At 42.6% G+C, this 14,672-nt stretch overlaps 1 protein-coding gene across 5 annotated transcripts in view; it reads left to right on the forward strand.

The window, feature by feature from the left end:
- The window catches only part of Atp8b4 (ATPase phospholipid transporting 8B4 (putative)), a 171,662-nt gene that overhangs the window by 43,420 nt on the left and 113,570 nt on the right, over nucleotides 1–14,672 (forward strand). For all 5 annotated transcript variants that reach the window (XM_048459636.3, XM_087911238.1, XM_048459634.3 and 2 more), the window contains exons 7-8: nucleotides 5,467–5,539; nucleotides 12,694–12,764. In XM_048459636.3, the coding sequence (XP_048315593.3) occupies nucleotides 5,467–5,539; nucleotides 12,694–12,764 (144 nt within the window). The remainder of the gene's footprint in view (nucleotides 1–5,466; nucleotides 5,540–12,693; nucleotides 12,765–14,672) is intronic.

Raw genomic sequence — 14,672 nt, forward strand, 5'->3', positions numbered from 1 at the left:
TGCATAGATACTGGATAGTAGAGGAAGACAAGTTATATCCAGGAAAGGTGGCAATGTCATAAACTTTGGTTGTATCAGTGAAGGCTGTAAGCATAAGTAGGATTATTTATCTATCATCTATTATCGATCTATCACCTATCTATTGCCTATTTATCATCTAGCTATACATCTTTAAAATCTATTAATCAAATCTATCAATCATCTACTTATTTATGTATATATAATTTATGTCTATGTAATTTACCTACCAATTAATCAATCAATTATCTATCTATCTATCATCTATCTATCTATCCATCTATCTATCTGTCTTTATCATCATCATATATTTTTGTTGGATTTTCAAACACAAAGGTACACAAATAGAACAGTACAATGAATCTTTATATATATACATATACATATACACATATACATATACATACTACCTCTTGATAGCTATCAACAACTTCTTGATATTTGTGTTCATCCTCACATTTTGGGTTTTTTCATGATTTAATTATGTATGCATGTGTGTGCCGGCGTGAGCATACACACACACGTGTGTGTGTGTGTGTGTGTGTGTGTGTGTGTGTGTGAGTATGTGTGTGTGTGTACATATGGGGGCCAGAAGAGGATGTTGGATCCCTCAGTGCTGTAGTTAAAGACATTTGTAGGGCATACAGCTTGTTATGTGTGTATTGGTGTTCACACTCAGTCCTCATGATTTGTGGCAAGCGCTTCTACCTGGAGCCCCTTTCCAGGCCTCTTCTAGAGGACCAAACACGTGAGAGAACAAAGAAAAAGGCAGCAATTTAGCCCATAGTCCGCTGACTCTGTTGTTTCTGGACCTGCCGTGAGGCTTAGGAAACTAAGACAGGAGTGTGTGCAGGAGGAGATCACTCCCTTCTTCCTTGCTAGGAAGAAAAATGGGGGTATGGGTCTGGATCCTAATTGCCTCCTCAAGATTCTCCCTCAGTGACCTACCTTACTTTTGTTAGACCCCAGGTACTAAAAGTTTCCTTGCCCGTCAGCAGCACCGCAGAGTGACCAGCTCTTTAACGAATGGGTCTTTGGTGGGTGTTTCTAAACCACAGCAGAATGACTAGCAGGTAAAACAAAGTCACTTGAATCTATTGTTCTGGATATAAAGCAGAGAGAGTAGAGAAAAAAGGACCATCAACCGTGATGAATAAAATAAAGTATTATTTATTGAGTTATGGCCGTAGAATCCCAACTGTCACGAGAGAGTCTCTGATTGGACTGGTGGCGACAAATTCCTGATGGGAGAAAACACAAGCAGTTACCATGGCTCCAACAGTGAGCCCAAATGGCTCCTTCAAGGACTCACAATAAAATCAACTTGCTATCCTTATGACGACGTGCCTAGTAATAATAAAAATAGCCGCAGTACTTTAGATGCATGCATTACTTTACAATTTAGAAATACTTTTAAGAAGTTGTCTCATTTGAGGGTCGCAGATGACGTGGAAGATGATTGTTTAAGCGCCAGATGGGTCTGTGCAACTTTGAAGACCGCGCTCTAACAGATACTGTGAAAGGCTGTCAGGTGCCAGTTCACACGTCGTGGATGTAAACTCCAGTTTTAGTCGAATTCTCGAGCAAAGTCCCATGGTTGATTAGTGGTAAGGTGTATGCTTTGTGGTCCTACAACACGTGCTCTTTTTAGTATTTTACATGGTTTCTGTCATAAGTAGGAAGCCAGTATTTTATCCTTGAAGTACAAAAAAAAAATTTAACTCCAGCCTCTAATCCTCTCTAAACAGAGTTTTGTATTGTCAGGTATCAAGATTATCTGTTATCTTCAGAAGACAGAGTCCCTTAGTGGAATTTTCTAGTTTTTGTTTAAACGATCCTCTATGACTTGTCTATACATTGGAAACATGAACTTAAATGCTATTTCTCCTAATAACAGAGGTGCCGAGGATACAAAACGGATGGTCCGGTGGACAGATGTATTATCTAGTGCTCATGACCAGTGTGATTTATTCTGGTGCTGAGAGAAATGCAAATGATGTAATGGCTGAAGCCTCAGAGAGAGAGAGAGAGAGAGAGAGAGAGAGAGAGAGAGAGAGAGAGAGAGAGATACTTCACTTATGACCATCAGTAAATCCTGATTGAAGTCATGGTTCTGAGAAGACAAGTCTAGAGGGATCAGCGTAATAGAGTCCAGGCATATAGTTTTCTGATGAGCTCACTGTACAAGGGGGAAAGCTTGAACTATCTTGAGGACTGAAAGTTAATACATCCTTTATTAGATGATTCTTCAGCTCCATCAATTTCCTCCCTGGACTACTGATGACAAATGCATGGCCGACACTCTAACAGTGAGGTCATTTTTCTAAAGTGCAGGTGCCCTTCGTTGGGCTTGGAAGAATATCCATGTGCTTCAAGTCTTAGAGGACGAGGAGGATTTATAGGTATCCATTTAAGAACCAGATTTATGCTTTCCCCTATTTTCTAGATTATTTGATGTGTATAGTTTGTACCTAATGCCCCTTATAGCCCTGACATTCAGCATTGTGTATAGCTTCCAGTGATGATTCTGGCCATATTAGGGTGGTCTTGAATTCATTAGCGAAAGATGACATCACATGTTGGTGGGTGGTCAGCCACTCAAGAATTTTACCCGTCCGTTAGTCTGTTTCTGAGGAACTCAAGAAGATAAACATCATAATTTATTTTAAAGTGAATTAAAACATTTTTTTCTTAGAAACTGTTTAGCACTAAATATGATTGCAGATCTAATAAGGGACAAGGTTCGTAATCTCTTGGGGTTACTTTTAGTTAGATTTTGTGTTGAGAAGTTAGGGATGTTGTGTCCAGAAACATTTGGTTCTCAGAGTAGAGCAAATCATATCGAACCAGTGAAAGGTGATTTTTTTTTTTTATCGTCATTGCTGGCATGCCCCAATTCTACATTTTTAAGCAGGTCAGATGTACTTAATACAGAAAGCAAAGTAAGATGAGCAATAAATGTAGATTTATTAATGGTATGTATTTCATAGCTAAAGCTGGGTTCTAGTTGAAGCCTGGTACTTACAGGTAACGTAAAGAAAGCTTTCATGGGGCTGGAGAGATGGCCAAGAAGTTAAGAGGGTTGACTGCTTCTCTAGAGGACCCAAGTTGAATTTCCTGCACATACATGGTGGCTCACAACCATCTGAAACTCCAGTTCAAGGGGATCCAATACCCTTCTCATAGCAACAGAATCAAACCAGCACGGCATGTTACAATATGTATGTAAACAATGATCAGCATGGCAGATAGCCCTAAGGGTGCAGGAATGACATACATACCTTGGCAGTAACCAACAGGTATCTAGTTGGACTTAAGGCTCACTCAGCAAGAGGGAAATCATACCTGGGACTGGAAACCTAGCCAACCACCCAGTGTTAGTGAAGTCAGGAATCTTAGAGGAAAACCTACAACCACTGCTTTTACTAAACCATCACAACCCCTAACGACACTCTGAATACAAGGAAGTGTAATTTTCACCCCTCATCAAGGAAACTTAACTTTGCAACAAATGGACACTGTTACAGAAAACCACAACTAAGTGAAATACACAGTTGTGGAGCCCGGGGCCGGCCAATGTACTATCTGCAATAAGACTATCCTACCTATCAGGGAACACTGAAGAAGGGGAGGGGAAGATTGTAAAAGCCAGAAGACCAGGCAATTTGCTGTGAGATTGTGTCTTCTAAGAGTGCCAGAAGTTACAGCCGGGAGGTCTCACCAACATGACTCCCTAAGCAGGAGCTCAACAAGGATGACACCAATGGCCACATTAGCAGTGACATGGGACGACTCACAAGCCTCGAGTCCACATGAAGAACTGTAGACTACTAAGGAATGCTGAGACTGGGAGCAATCACGTTCAGGGTCCAACATCCCAAGTATCACAAAGTGTGTGCTTATGTGCAAAATAATTGGTTGTATCTAAAACTCAAGTGAGGGTAGAACGTGGAAGTGGGAGGTGTAGAATTTAAAAACGAAATTTAACATAGTCCTAGCTTCTCCAAGCAGAAGCTTTCCATAGAGACTGTGGAGCATTGCAGTAGCAATGCAGTTCCCATAAGCTATGCAAGGTGTCCTCTACCCCAGCATGCCATCTCTCCAGTAGACAGTCCCCTGAGGAATGCCCCTGATGCTGCAAGCGGGGAGTCCCCAGGAGAAATAAACAGCAATACTCCGTACCTTAGAGAAAGACAAGCGAGCCTTCCCCTGTTCTCACAGTGTCACCGGGCTCGAGACTATGGCCGAGCATGGCACTGAAAACAAGTGTTCTAATTTTGGCTAGAGACAAAAATGCTACAGCTGAGGAATTTCCAGAACAACATGTACTTGGATCCATATTAAAGAACAATCCTTTGAGCTCTTGAGCCAAATGACCCAGCAGGGTTGATAGTGGGAGGCGCATTTCACAATTGGATAAATATTTAAATCTATTCTCCAGTCTCTAAAGCAGGTCCATTGGGCCAGTTCTGAAAAGCTGCACAGTAGAATTCACCTGGCTTTCTAGGGACACCTATCCTGTTCCAACAGTCTTTGCTTCTAAGAAGGGATTTCTAAGAAGCAGGATGAGAACTATCAGTTGGAAAGCCAAACATTTCAAAAAGTTTGTTTTGGAAGGCAGGAGCAATGGGGCAGTATCCAGCCACAGGTGGTCTGTTTCTTCCAGGCCTGTCTGGCTTGGGCAACCCTGACTCACTTGTCCCCCAAGGCTTGATCTAATAAACACAATTGCTGGTCCTTCCAAACCCTTTGTGAACTTGAAGAGTAGGCACGGGACTCCATTGCATACACAAGCTTCAAAGAGAGTTTGCAGCTTGCTGATCCCTGTTCTGAGCCGCTAGTCTTAGGCTGGTAGAATGCCACCAAAGCCACCTTCCACAGCATCTCTATGGCTACTGTGTAGGTTTTTTTCATTTGGTCTTCCAGGCATTCTTTTGCCACCCATCTTCCTTGTCCTTTATAAAATTTTCCTTCTATTTGCATTTCACCAATTGCCCTAGACTGCTCTCTTCTGCTGCTATCATCTCATTTATTTTTGTCTCGCGTTAAGTGACTTCTGAGATAATGGTAGTGCTGTTTGCTGTTTGTACTTGCTAGTTGAGAGCTTGAAAAGAATGCAAGTAGTTGGATTTTCTGAGAGACCATGGAGGTTGTATAAAAGTGGCGTCGAGCTGGCATCATGACTGGGTTTCACAGACCCTCAGCCAAGAGTTAGGCATTTTGAGCTTTAGCTAGGTATGTCATTACTCCACCAGACATCCACAGACAAATTACTTAACCTCCACGACACCCATGTTGCTCATTGGTTGTGAATGCATCCCTGGAATTACTCATTTTAGCAAAGGCTTGTCTGGTTCTTTTGCTCTATTACAGCATATGGAGATAACCTTTGGTTATGCTTTTTATTCTTCTCCCTTGCTGAACAAACTATTTCTATTCTTTTCTCAGGTTGCAGAATGAAAAATGGATGAACGTTAAAGTTGGAGACATCATTAAATTAGAAAATAACCAATTTGTTGCTGTGAGTATTCACTATTGCATGACTCAATCTCAGATTAGCATAACACACACTGAAGTATTTGCATTTGCAAGTTTAGCAAATCTGTAATAATGTAGAGTCACCAAGGAAGGATTACCATTATGCATTATAAATTCTCAATTATAAATATTTTAAAAGACACTGCTTTCAGTGACAAGGTGACTTGGATGATGCGGAGAATGCCATAGAGCAATGTGAATTCTCTCTCTGTTGCCTTAAGGAAACATACAAATACAGAGCAATTTAAATCAATATGTAAATTATTTATGTAAATAAGAGTTTAAAAAGTGCTCCTAAGTACCCTAAATGGTTTGTTTTCATACACTTTGAATGCTATTTCTTTATATTGCAATTAATGTTCTTAAACAACAGCAGTTTAGAAGAAAAGACACTAAAGATAAAATTCATGTTATGATTCTGAATTGATAAAAGGTGAGGATTTTGCGCATCAAATGCATCATAATTTATATTTGCAAGCAATCACTTTTGTAATTTTGTAAATAAAAGTTAGTTCATTCACTAAAATGTAGACAAATAATTACAGTTAAAGTTAAATTTAAGGTAATAAAAATGGTTCAGATCAGAAACTAAAATTAAAATTATCATAGTATAAAATAAAATATTAAAATATATCAAATATACTTTAAATCACTTATGAAAGTTTTTGAGTTGTGTGCATTTTTTCTGAATCAAGCTATATTGTTAAGGTTGTGATATTTTATGATGGAAAAATATGGCACTAAAATCTCTTTAAAAGAACAACACGGCTGAGAGTTCTGGACACGCCCTCTCAGAATCAGCCTTCCACCATTGCACCTGTCTGTGCCTGCACAGTGCAGAGGAGCATGCGCAAACCGTGCAGAGTGCCCAGGATCATGCGCAAAGCCTGCATAGAGTGCAGAGGAGCATGCGCAAACCCCGCAGAGTGTCCAGGATCATGAGCAAAGCCTGCACAGAGGGCAGTGGAGCATGTGCAAAGTAGTTTCCGGTGGATTAGCCATTTGTGGATGAGTTCATACTTCAGGTGGCTTTTTACCTGGAAACCTTAAGGTTTTGGAAAATAGCTGGAAACCCAAACAAAAATAAGCAAGAGGTTGTCAGGGCAGTCAAAACGGAGGTCTCGAAGTCTCTGTCCTGTGGCTTGGACCCCCCTCAAACATGGGATAGTCTGCCAGGTTCTCATTCATAATTGATTTACTTTCCATTTCATGTGACTTAAATGACATGTCTGGCCTCAGTAATTTTCCACTCAGTAAAGATTGGGAATACAGTAGGAGGAGGTGACACCTGCTAGAAGAGCATCCTCTGTAGGTGGGGTTGAGGTAGAAGATTAAAGGAATTGACTGGGAGTCAACTCTCCGTCCACTGTTGCAGTGCCTCCCTTGAAATGGGTCCTGGGCGGCAAATGTAAGAAAGTATTTTAAATTCAATTGTTCTATATTCAAATGCCCGTGGATGACCCGTGGTTTCCATGTTGGGCACAGCAGATGTTAGGGAGAGAATGCTTATGATCCTCTCATTTTTCTGATGGAGGGATGGCACCAAACCCACACTCTCAATACCTTGCATCCCTTCATCTCTGCCTCTGGAAAGTACAGAAAAAAAGAATCTTTGGTCCACAGTCTCAAAGTCCAGACTCTGTGTTATCAGCAAAAAGATACCATTTTTTAAAACTCTTCGTTCTTCTCTGCTTGACTCTTTGGTTAAAAGAGAAGGAGAACATCTCCCAAATTCCCCAAATAACTCAACACCTTTTAACCAAGTCATCTCACTCAAGGTTTGCCCGTGTGTAGCTATTCAATACCTATGAGTAGTTTTGTAAGCAAGCAAAGCTTGTGTAGACAAAGCACTATCATTACCAGAGACAACTGGTGTTCCTCCCTGATGCCTGGAGTTAGGGCCTGCAGGAAAGGGGGTGTGCATGTCTGGGGAGTGATAGTCACAGATCTCTAGAAAAGACCAATTTAGGGCTTTTTATTCTGGAGTAGACCTTAGGAAGCCTGCTCGTGAAGACAATGACCATAATGGCTAAGACACGGTCTTATGTGGCATAATCACTATATGAATTAGTTAGCTTACTGCTCGTCTTGACCTGGGGGAGGACAGTTCATGTACTGTTTCGTTATGTCCACCTTGCAGAAGGTAAGACAAAGGCATGGTATCTTCAAACACCTTGCTAACGGAGAGTCAAGAGGTAAATATGGTGGTACTCTCACTATGATCCCCCCACTCCTCAAGTACCACAACCTGTTTCTATCACAACAGTTGCTGTGAGTCTGGGTGTCCAGAAATGGGGGTTCCAGACCTGGCTGCTGGAAATCAAATGATCAGTCATGTATTCAGTTTTAGTATGTATCTCTCTGTATCAAGTTAAAGATTACAACCTGATTCATATCTCTTTATCAATAAATTTTGAAGAAGAAAAGGAGTTGACCTGAAATTGCCAATTTGTAGACATACTGACAGTTAGGTACCCTCCCCCATCTCCTCTATCATTGGTTTCTCTGGGTGTTACAAAGACCACGTCCAAATGCAACTAGGGGAGGGAAGGGCTTACTTCAACTTACAGCTCACGAAGGGGTCATGGCAGGAACTCAAGCTGGGCAGTAGAGGTCATGGAGGAATGACACTTACTGGCTTGCTCTTCATGGCTTGCACAGTGTGGGCCAGATTCACTCAGCTGAAGGAACAGAAGTAAGTTCCAACTCTCTGACCTTTGGTCAGAGTGGAATGGTGAAAACTTTGAGCAAACTGAAACTCTCTGACCTTTAGACAAGGTGGAAATAGGCTCACATATTTGGGCCTCCACAATCTAGTACATATTGAATGATTTTTAACATGTTGAAAAATTTGACTGTTAGTAAAGTTAAACAAAAATGACACATCCAGTGCCTATTGAATGGCTTTCAACATGTACTAACTGGATCTGAAATTTAAAGTTTGAATTAAAATGTTACCTATAGTCACATGCACTGTCTCTTCCTGCATTAATTGTGAGCTTTTTGCATTTGTATCAAAACTAAAGATAATGTGCATGACGGTAAAGATAATGTGCGTGTTGGTAAAGATGAAGAACTCTACAGTTTAGCAGATCCTGGGTGCTCCCAAAGTGGTGCATGCTCACACTGGTTCCATGAATGCATCTTTTCCTCTGTTATGGAGCTGGCATCCCAACACCTGATCACCAGAATGTTATGAATGCCAACAAACACAGCAGACACCCCAAGCAAAGGGAGACATTTCTGTTTCTCGTAGCTGTCGTCCCAGTGCCCAGCAGCCACCGGAGCTGAGTGTTTCTCTTGTGATCAACTTTGTTTCTAGTCCTCTAACTTGAGCATTTTCAAGGATGGTGCCAAGATTCTAACCTCTGGTTCTTCAGTTGGGCAATGTGAGTCTCCTGACTTCTGATGGCCACGGATTACACATGGGTTAATTTAGTTCATTGCTGCTTATAAGGGAGGCCTTTCCCCCTTCACTGCTGGGTGAGATAAGACTTATACAGGCTCCTTGTCCAGACATAAAGAGCAGAATTATTCTCTCACAGAGTTTGGGAGGGAAAGAAGTGATTCAATTATGAGAGTATTTCATAAGTTCTTCAAGAATTTCATGATTGTTGGTTGATATTCCTTGATATTTTCTTCACTTATTCTTTAATTCAACAAACATTTATGGCCGATGAACCCTGGAGACAATGCCTTTGGCTCTGAGGACACAAAGATATCCAGTGGATTATTCTCGTTTCTTCTGGTGGAATACTACCTTTCGGTTTCTGTTAGGTGTCTGCTTGGGTTTTTCTCTTGCCCATGGAAGCTGGGGAAAGGTGTTTGGACTGGAAAACGTTGCTTCATTTGTGGGAGTCATTGTTGAGTCTTACATCAATCACTGATGAAAGAAAAGACTAGGGGTTAACGGAAGTCCTGCCTGGTCCACCTAGGGATTTGGACAATTACACTTTCCCTTCCTGTTCCACGTCTTTGCTGTGTCCTCACCACCTGTTGCTTGCACTAGCAGCTGCGACCTGTTACAAAAGGATGGCCAAGGACCAGCAAGGCTATTGCTGCAATTCTCTTGCCCTTTCCTTCTCGGGATTATTGCTGAGTGTCCTGGAAAGATTGCCTTGGGACACTGTCAATCCCGTCCCTCCACCACTCTCATTAATGGTAACTGAAGACACCTCCAAGGGAGTTGTTAGGAGTGGGGAAGGGTAGAGGGAGCGAGCAAGGAGAGGAAGGCAAGAGATAGCACAGGCACTGGCAACAATAGAAGGTACAGGAAGAGGCAGGAAGGTTGGTATCCAGGAGACAGAGTAGGAACAGTGAGACTGGGAGGCTTAAGGTAGGTTAGGTGTGTCTCAGTCTCTGGAAAGGAGGGTGTCAGCTGGTTGAGGAACTTGGCCACCAGGTGGCGGTGGTACCTTGGTCGCATGTTCTGAGAGCTGACCCTTGTTTACCAGAAAAGCGTTCCTGAATATTGTAGCATTTTCTATACAGAGTTTTGAAACAAAGTAGCACCAGGTACCAAAGGCATCTTTATTTGTGCATTGTAAATACATGATTACAATTAGGGCATTTTAGCTTTATTTAAAATTATTCTTTTATTCCTAAGATGGAAAGTCACAGCCTCAAGGGGTGTTTGCTGTCGTGCCTTCTGCTGGAACTTATTGAAACTTAGATATGTCACTCAGGATCAAGATGAATCTGCCCCTCAGTCCAGATATTTCCTTTCTGGGGTCAGGATCAGGTAAACTTTGGCCCAAGAGTGGCTTACAGTTGGGCACAGTCTCTGTGTAAGTTTCCGTGGGATACACTGAGGGGTTCCTAAAGCAATTTCTGCCTTGACTGGCTTCTGTGGCCGTTCCTCCAGTGCTGGGGAGGAGTCGCCAGGACACAAACACATTTGTTCCTCAAGGAACCGCCACAGAGCCTTCATTCAGACAAAGCTACACTCATTTTCCGCACCCTAATGTTAGCTGATAATTTAAATAACCTAGATAATTAAATGAGTAGATTGATTTTGAACTTAACACCTAAGACTTGTGATATAAAGGAATTACGATGCTTTTCAAAAGAAAAAAATGATTTTTCGAGACTTGAACTATTAATCATTCAGACATAGGTAGAAAATCATTAGGCTAAAGTTTCGTGACAACTTTCGTAACTAACTGAAACTTAAGCCAGTCAGTTCTTTTTAGATGAACCCTCCAGAATTACATTTATTTTAAAATAAAAAATTTAAATTCAAGGAAGAAAGTTCCCCAACTTGTCAGAATTCTAGTCCTGAACAATGATGTCTTTTCTAAAGCATAATGGACTGTGGAGATACAAGCCTTGCAGCGTCTGAGTGATCCGGTTGGCATTTTCCGGGCCACCCTCTGCACTCTCTGCACGGGCGCCATGTTTCCCTGTTGCCCGTTTTACTGTTGTCCTCATTTCTCCCATTTGCTGCCATGCCGCTCTTGTTTGCTTTCCTTTCTTTTCTCTGCTGTTCCTTCTGTTTCATCTGCCCCTCTCTCACCTCCGTTGCTCTTTCCCTGCTTCGAACAGTTCATATACCAACACATAAGGAGCGTTAATTACCTTATTTATTGAAAAGAGATTTCTGCTTCTCATTAGAAATGATTAAATCCAGAAAATTAGAATTTACATATGACTTTCAAAAACAGCAATGTAAATCACTAGTAATTTGCATGTCGCCTGGAGCCCTGCTCCTACCATGATGGGCATGACAGTCGGGGCAAAGGGGTGGGAGGGCCTGCCTCCCTTCTCACAGTCGCTGAGGCTCCCTGGCTGCCCAGGGGTGATGCAGGAGGGAGAGGTTTCAACAACTCTGATTCTTCTTTATTTTCTTAAATTTATTTTTTTAATTTCATTTTACATTCTATCCTCAGTTCTGCCTCCCACTCCTCCTCCCCCCGTCCCTTCTTGCCTCCCGCTCAGTTCACCTCCTATCCACTCCTCCCAATGGGTAAGGGCTCCCATGGGAAGTCAACAAAGCCTGGCACATTAAGTTGGGACAGAACCAAGCCCCTTCCCCCCTGCATTAAGGCTGAGCATGGCATCCCACCATAGGAAATGGGCTCCAATAAGCTAGTTTATGCACCCGGGATAGATCTGGGTCCTACTGCCAGGTGCCTCACAGATAGTCCAAGTTTCACCACTGCCTCCCACATCTGGAGGGTCTAGTTCTAGCTCATGGGGACACCACAGTTGTCAGTCTAGAGTTCCTGAGTTCCCATGAGTTTGGTTCAGCCTCTCTGTAGATTTCTTCCTCATGATCTTGAGATCTTGACCTCCCTTACTCATGCATTTCCTCCTCCCTCTCTTCAATTGGATTCCCGGAGCTTGGCCTGGTGCTTGAATGTGGATCTCTGCATCTGGTTCTGTCAGTTGCTGGGTGAAGGCTCCATGATGGTAGTTGGGGTCGTCACCAATCTGATTACAGGGGAAGCCCAGTTCAGGCACCCTCTCCTCTATTGCTAGGAGTCTTAACTGGGGTCAGCCTTGTGGGTTCCTGGGAGTTTCCCTAGCACCAGGTTTCTCCCTAACCTATGGTGTCTCTCTCTATCAAGATCTCTCTTTCATTGCTCTCCCACTCCATCCCTCTCCCCCCTCAACCATCCTGTTCCCTCTCATCTCCCCTCCCTTCCCCTATACTGCCCCCCCCTCCTTTCTCCCAGTTTACCCAGGAGATCTCGTCTAATTCCCCATCCCTGGGCGATCCATGTGTCCCTCTTAGGGTCTTCCTTGTTACTGTCTTCTCTGAAGCAGGGGATTTTAGCCTGGTTAGCCTTTGCTTTAATCTAATATCCACTTATGAGTGAGTACATACTATGTTTGTCTTTCTGGGTCTGGGCTGCCTCAGTCAGGATGTTTTTTTTTTCTAGTTCCATCCATTTGCATGAAAATTTCAAGATGATATTGTTCTCTCCCCCACATTGTATAGTACTCCATTGTGTAAATATGCCACATTTTCTTTATCCATTCTTTAGTTGAGGGGCATCTAGATTGTTTTTAGGTTCTGGCTATTATGAATAACGCTGCAATGAGCATAGCTGAGCAAGGGTCCTGTGGTATGAGTGTGCATCCTTTGAGCGACCCTGATTCTTAAGGTTCTCTCTGTCATGGTTTCTCAACCAGGCCGACTTGCTGCTCCTGTCAAGTAGTGAGCCACACGGTCTGTGCTATGTTGAAACTGCTGAGCTCGACGGGTAAGTACTAAATCAGAGCAGCCGGATGGCTGCTGTGTAACCTGAACGTCTTCAGAAGAAAGACAAATCTTGTTCTTTATGTTCTTGTGACACACAAAAGTCTAAATTGTAAAGTCCATTGCTATTTATTTACTTGGCAGTCATTTTTGAAACAGTTTTTCTCTTGAATTTATTTGGGAAACACTGACTTGTCCCTTTAGCATAAACACTATGCTAAACATGCGAACATGAATGATCTTACCCTTGGACTATTCAGCAAGGTTCCTTTTTGGGGGGTTGTTTGTTTTAATTTCATTTTCCAAGGAAGTGAGAGGGTGGGAATCAAGGTTCCCGAGAAGAAAGACTGAGACGGCTTTCAAAGGCCAGTGACACACGGAGAGGAGAGAGATGGACAGAACGCAGCTTTGACGCTGGCTTCGAGAGTCCAGCTACAGAGCCCTTAGTTCCAGAGGTTTCCATTGTCCGGCTTACACCATCGGCTGCTCACTTTGTATAGGAACGATCTCTCTGTAGGTGCGCGACTCAGGTGTTTCGGAATTCCGATGGAGATCTTGTATGAGACCTACTGCAGAATTGAAGCCGAGAATCAGACGGCCAGGTAGATAGCTTGCTCAAGCTGATAAAGAGTGGGAACAGGACTCGACCAGACAGCAGGAGGCACACCGTGTTAGCCACTGCCTGTCAGGTTGTTGCAGTGTTGAGATACTGGAGCAGTTCAGCCCGTGTGACCCAGAGGACAGGTTCAGGCACAGCTAACGCAGTGCTAAGAGGAACATGGCCAGCATTGAAGCCATTCATGCACCAAAAGAGAATGGGCCTCCAATCAACTGTCCACTCCTTCTCAAGAATCTAGAAAATAGCAAAATAAACCCCAAGTCAAAAGCAAAACCTCCCCAAAGAAAAAAAAAAACTCATACAAAACAGGACAAAATGAAACAATGGGACCCGGTTGGTTCTCTGAAAATATCAATTCATCCACAAACCTCAAGCAAGGTTGACAAAGAGCAAGGAAAGATGAGACAGCTTAGCAATATCATTAACAAATGGAAAATGGACAAAGCGTCCCGAAAATGGCAACTGGCTCATGAAGACATAGTACAAATAGCTGTATACATGTCCATTTGACAACTTAAAGGAAGTAGATCAGTCCTCAAAAAGCACAGACTATGCACTCACTATGGAATGGAAAACTCGAATAGCCTTATAACTCATAAGGAAATTGAATTCAAATGTAAGGCATAAAACTATAAGAAATTTAGGCAAAAACGTAGGAGAAAGACTTTGAGATTTGGGCTAGTCAAAGAATTGTTAGATTCGACATAAGAAGAGTTACGGAGAGTGGAGACTTAGCTCAGGGCTAGAGCACTCCCCTGGCAGCACAAGGCCCTGGACTGGTTTCTTCAGGGGGTGAGTGGGTGGAGATAGGGAGCAACACACACACACACACACACACACACACACACACACACACACACACACACACACAGAGAGAGAGAGAGAGAGAGAGAGAGAGAGAGAGAGAGAGAGAGAGAGAGGGGCTTCACATGAATTACCTTGAAGATATACAAATACTTTAAGACTAAAAATGCAAGCAGCATTAGTTAGAAAACAGGCAAATGGCATTGGTAGACACTTGGGCAAAGCGTCTACCCAAGCACACGAAAAGGTACTCAACATCATTAGTGACAGAAAAGTTAATGCCACAATGTTCTGTTACCCAGGTCCATAAGCAGGACTAACGCCAGCACCGTGACAGCTCCACGGCCGGCAAGAAGCAGAACCCCCCCTCATGTTACTGGAGGGGGTGGAAACTGCGATGCTCATTTGGGGAAAATAATTTGTCAGTTTCTTAAAAGCTAAACATAAAATTACCGCATAACTCAGAGAATTCAAACTGAATTTTTATTC

The sequence above is a fragment of the Myodes glareolus genome, chromosome 10 (genome assembly GCF_982192425.1).
Source record: "Myodes glareolus chromosome 10, mMyoGla1.1, whole genome shotgun sequence".
Lineage (NCBI taxonomy): Eukaryota > Metazoa > Chordata > Mammalia > Rodentia > Cricetidae > Myodes > Myodes glareolus.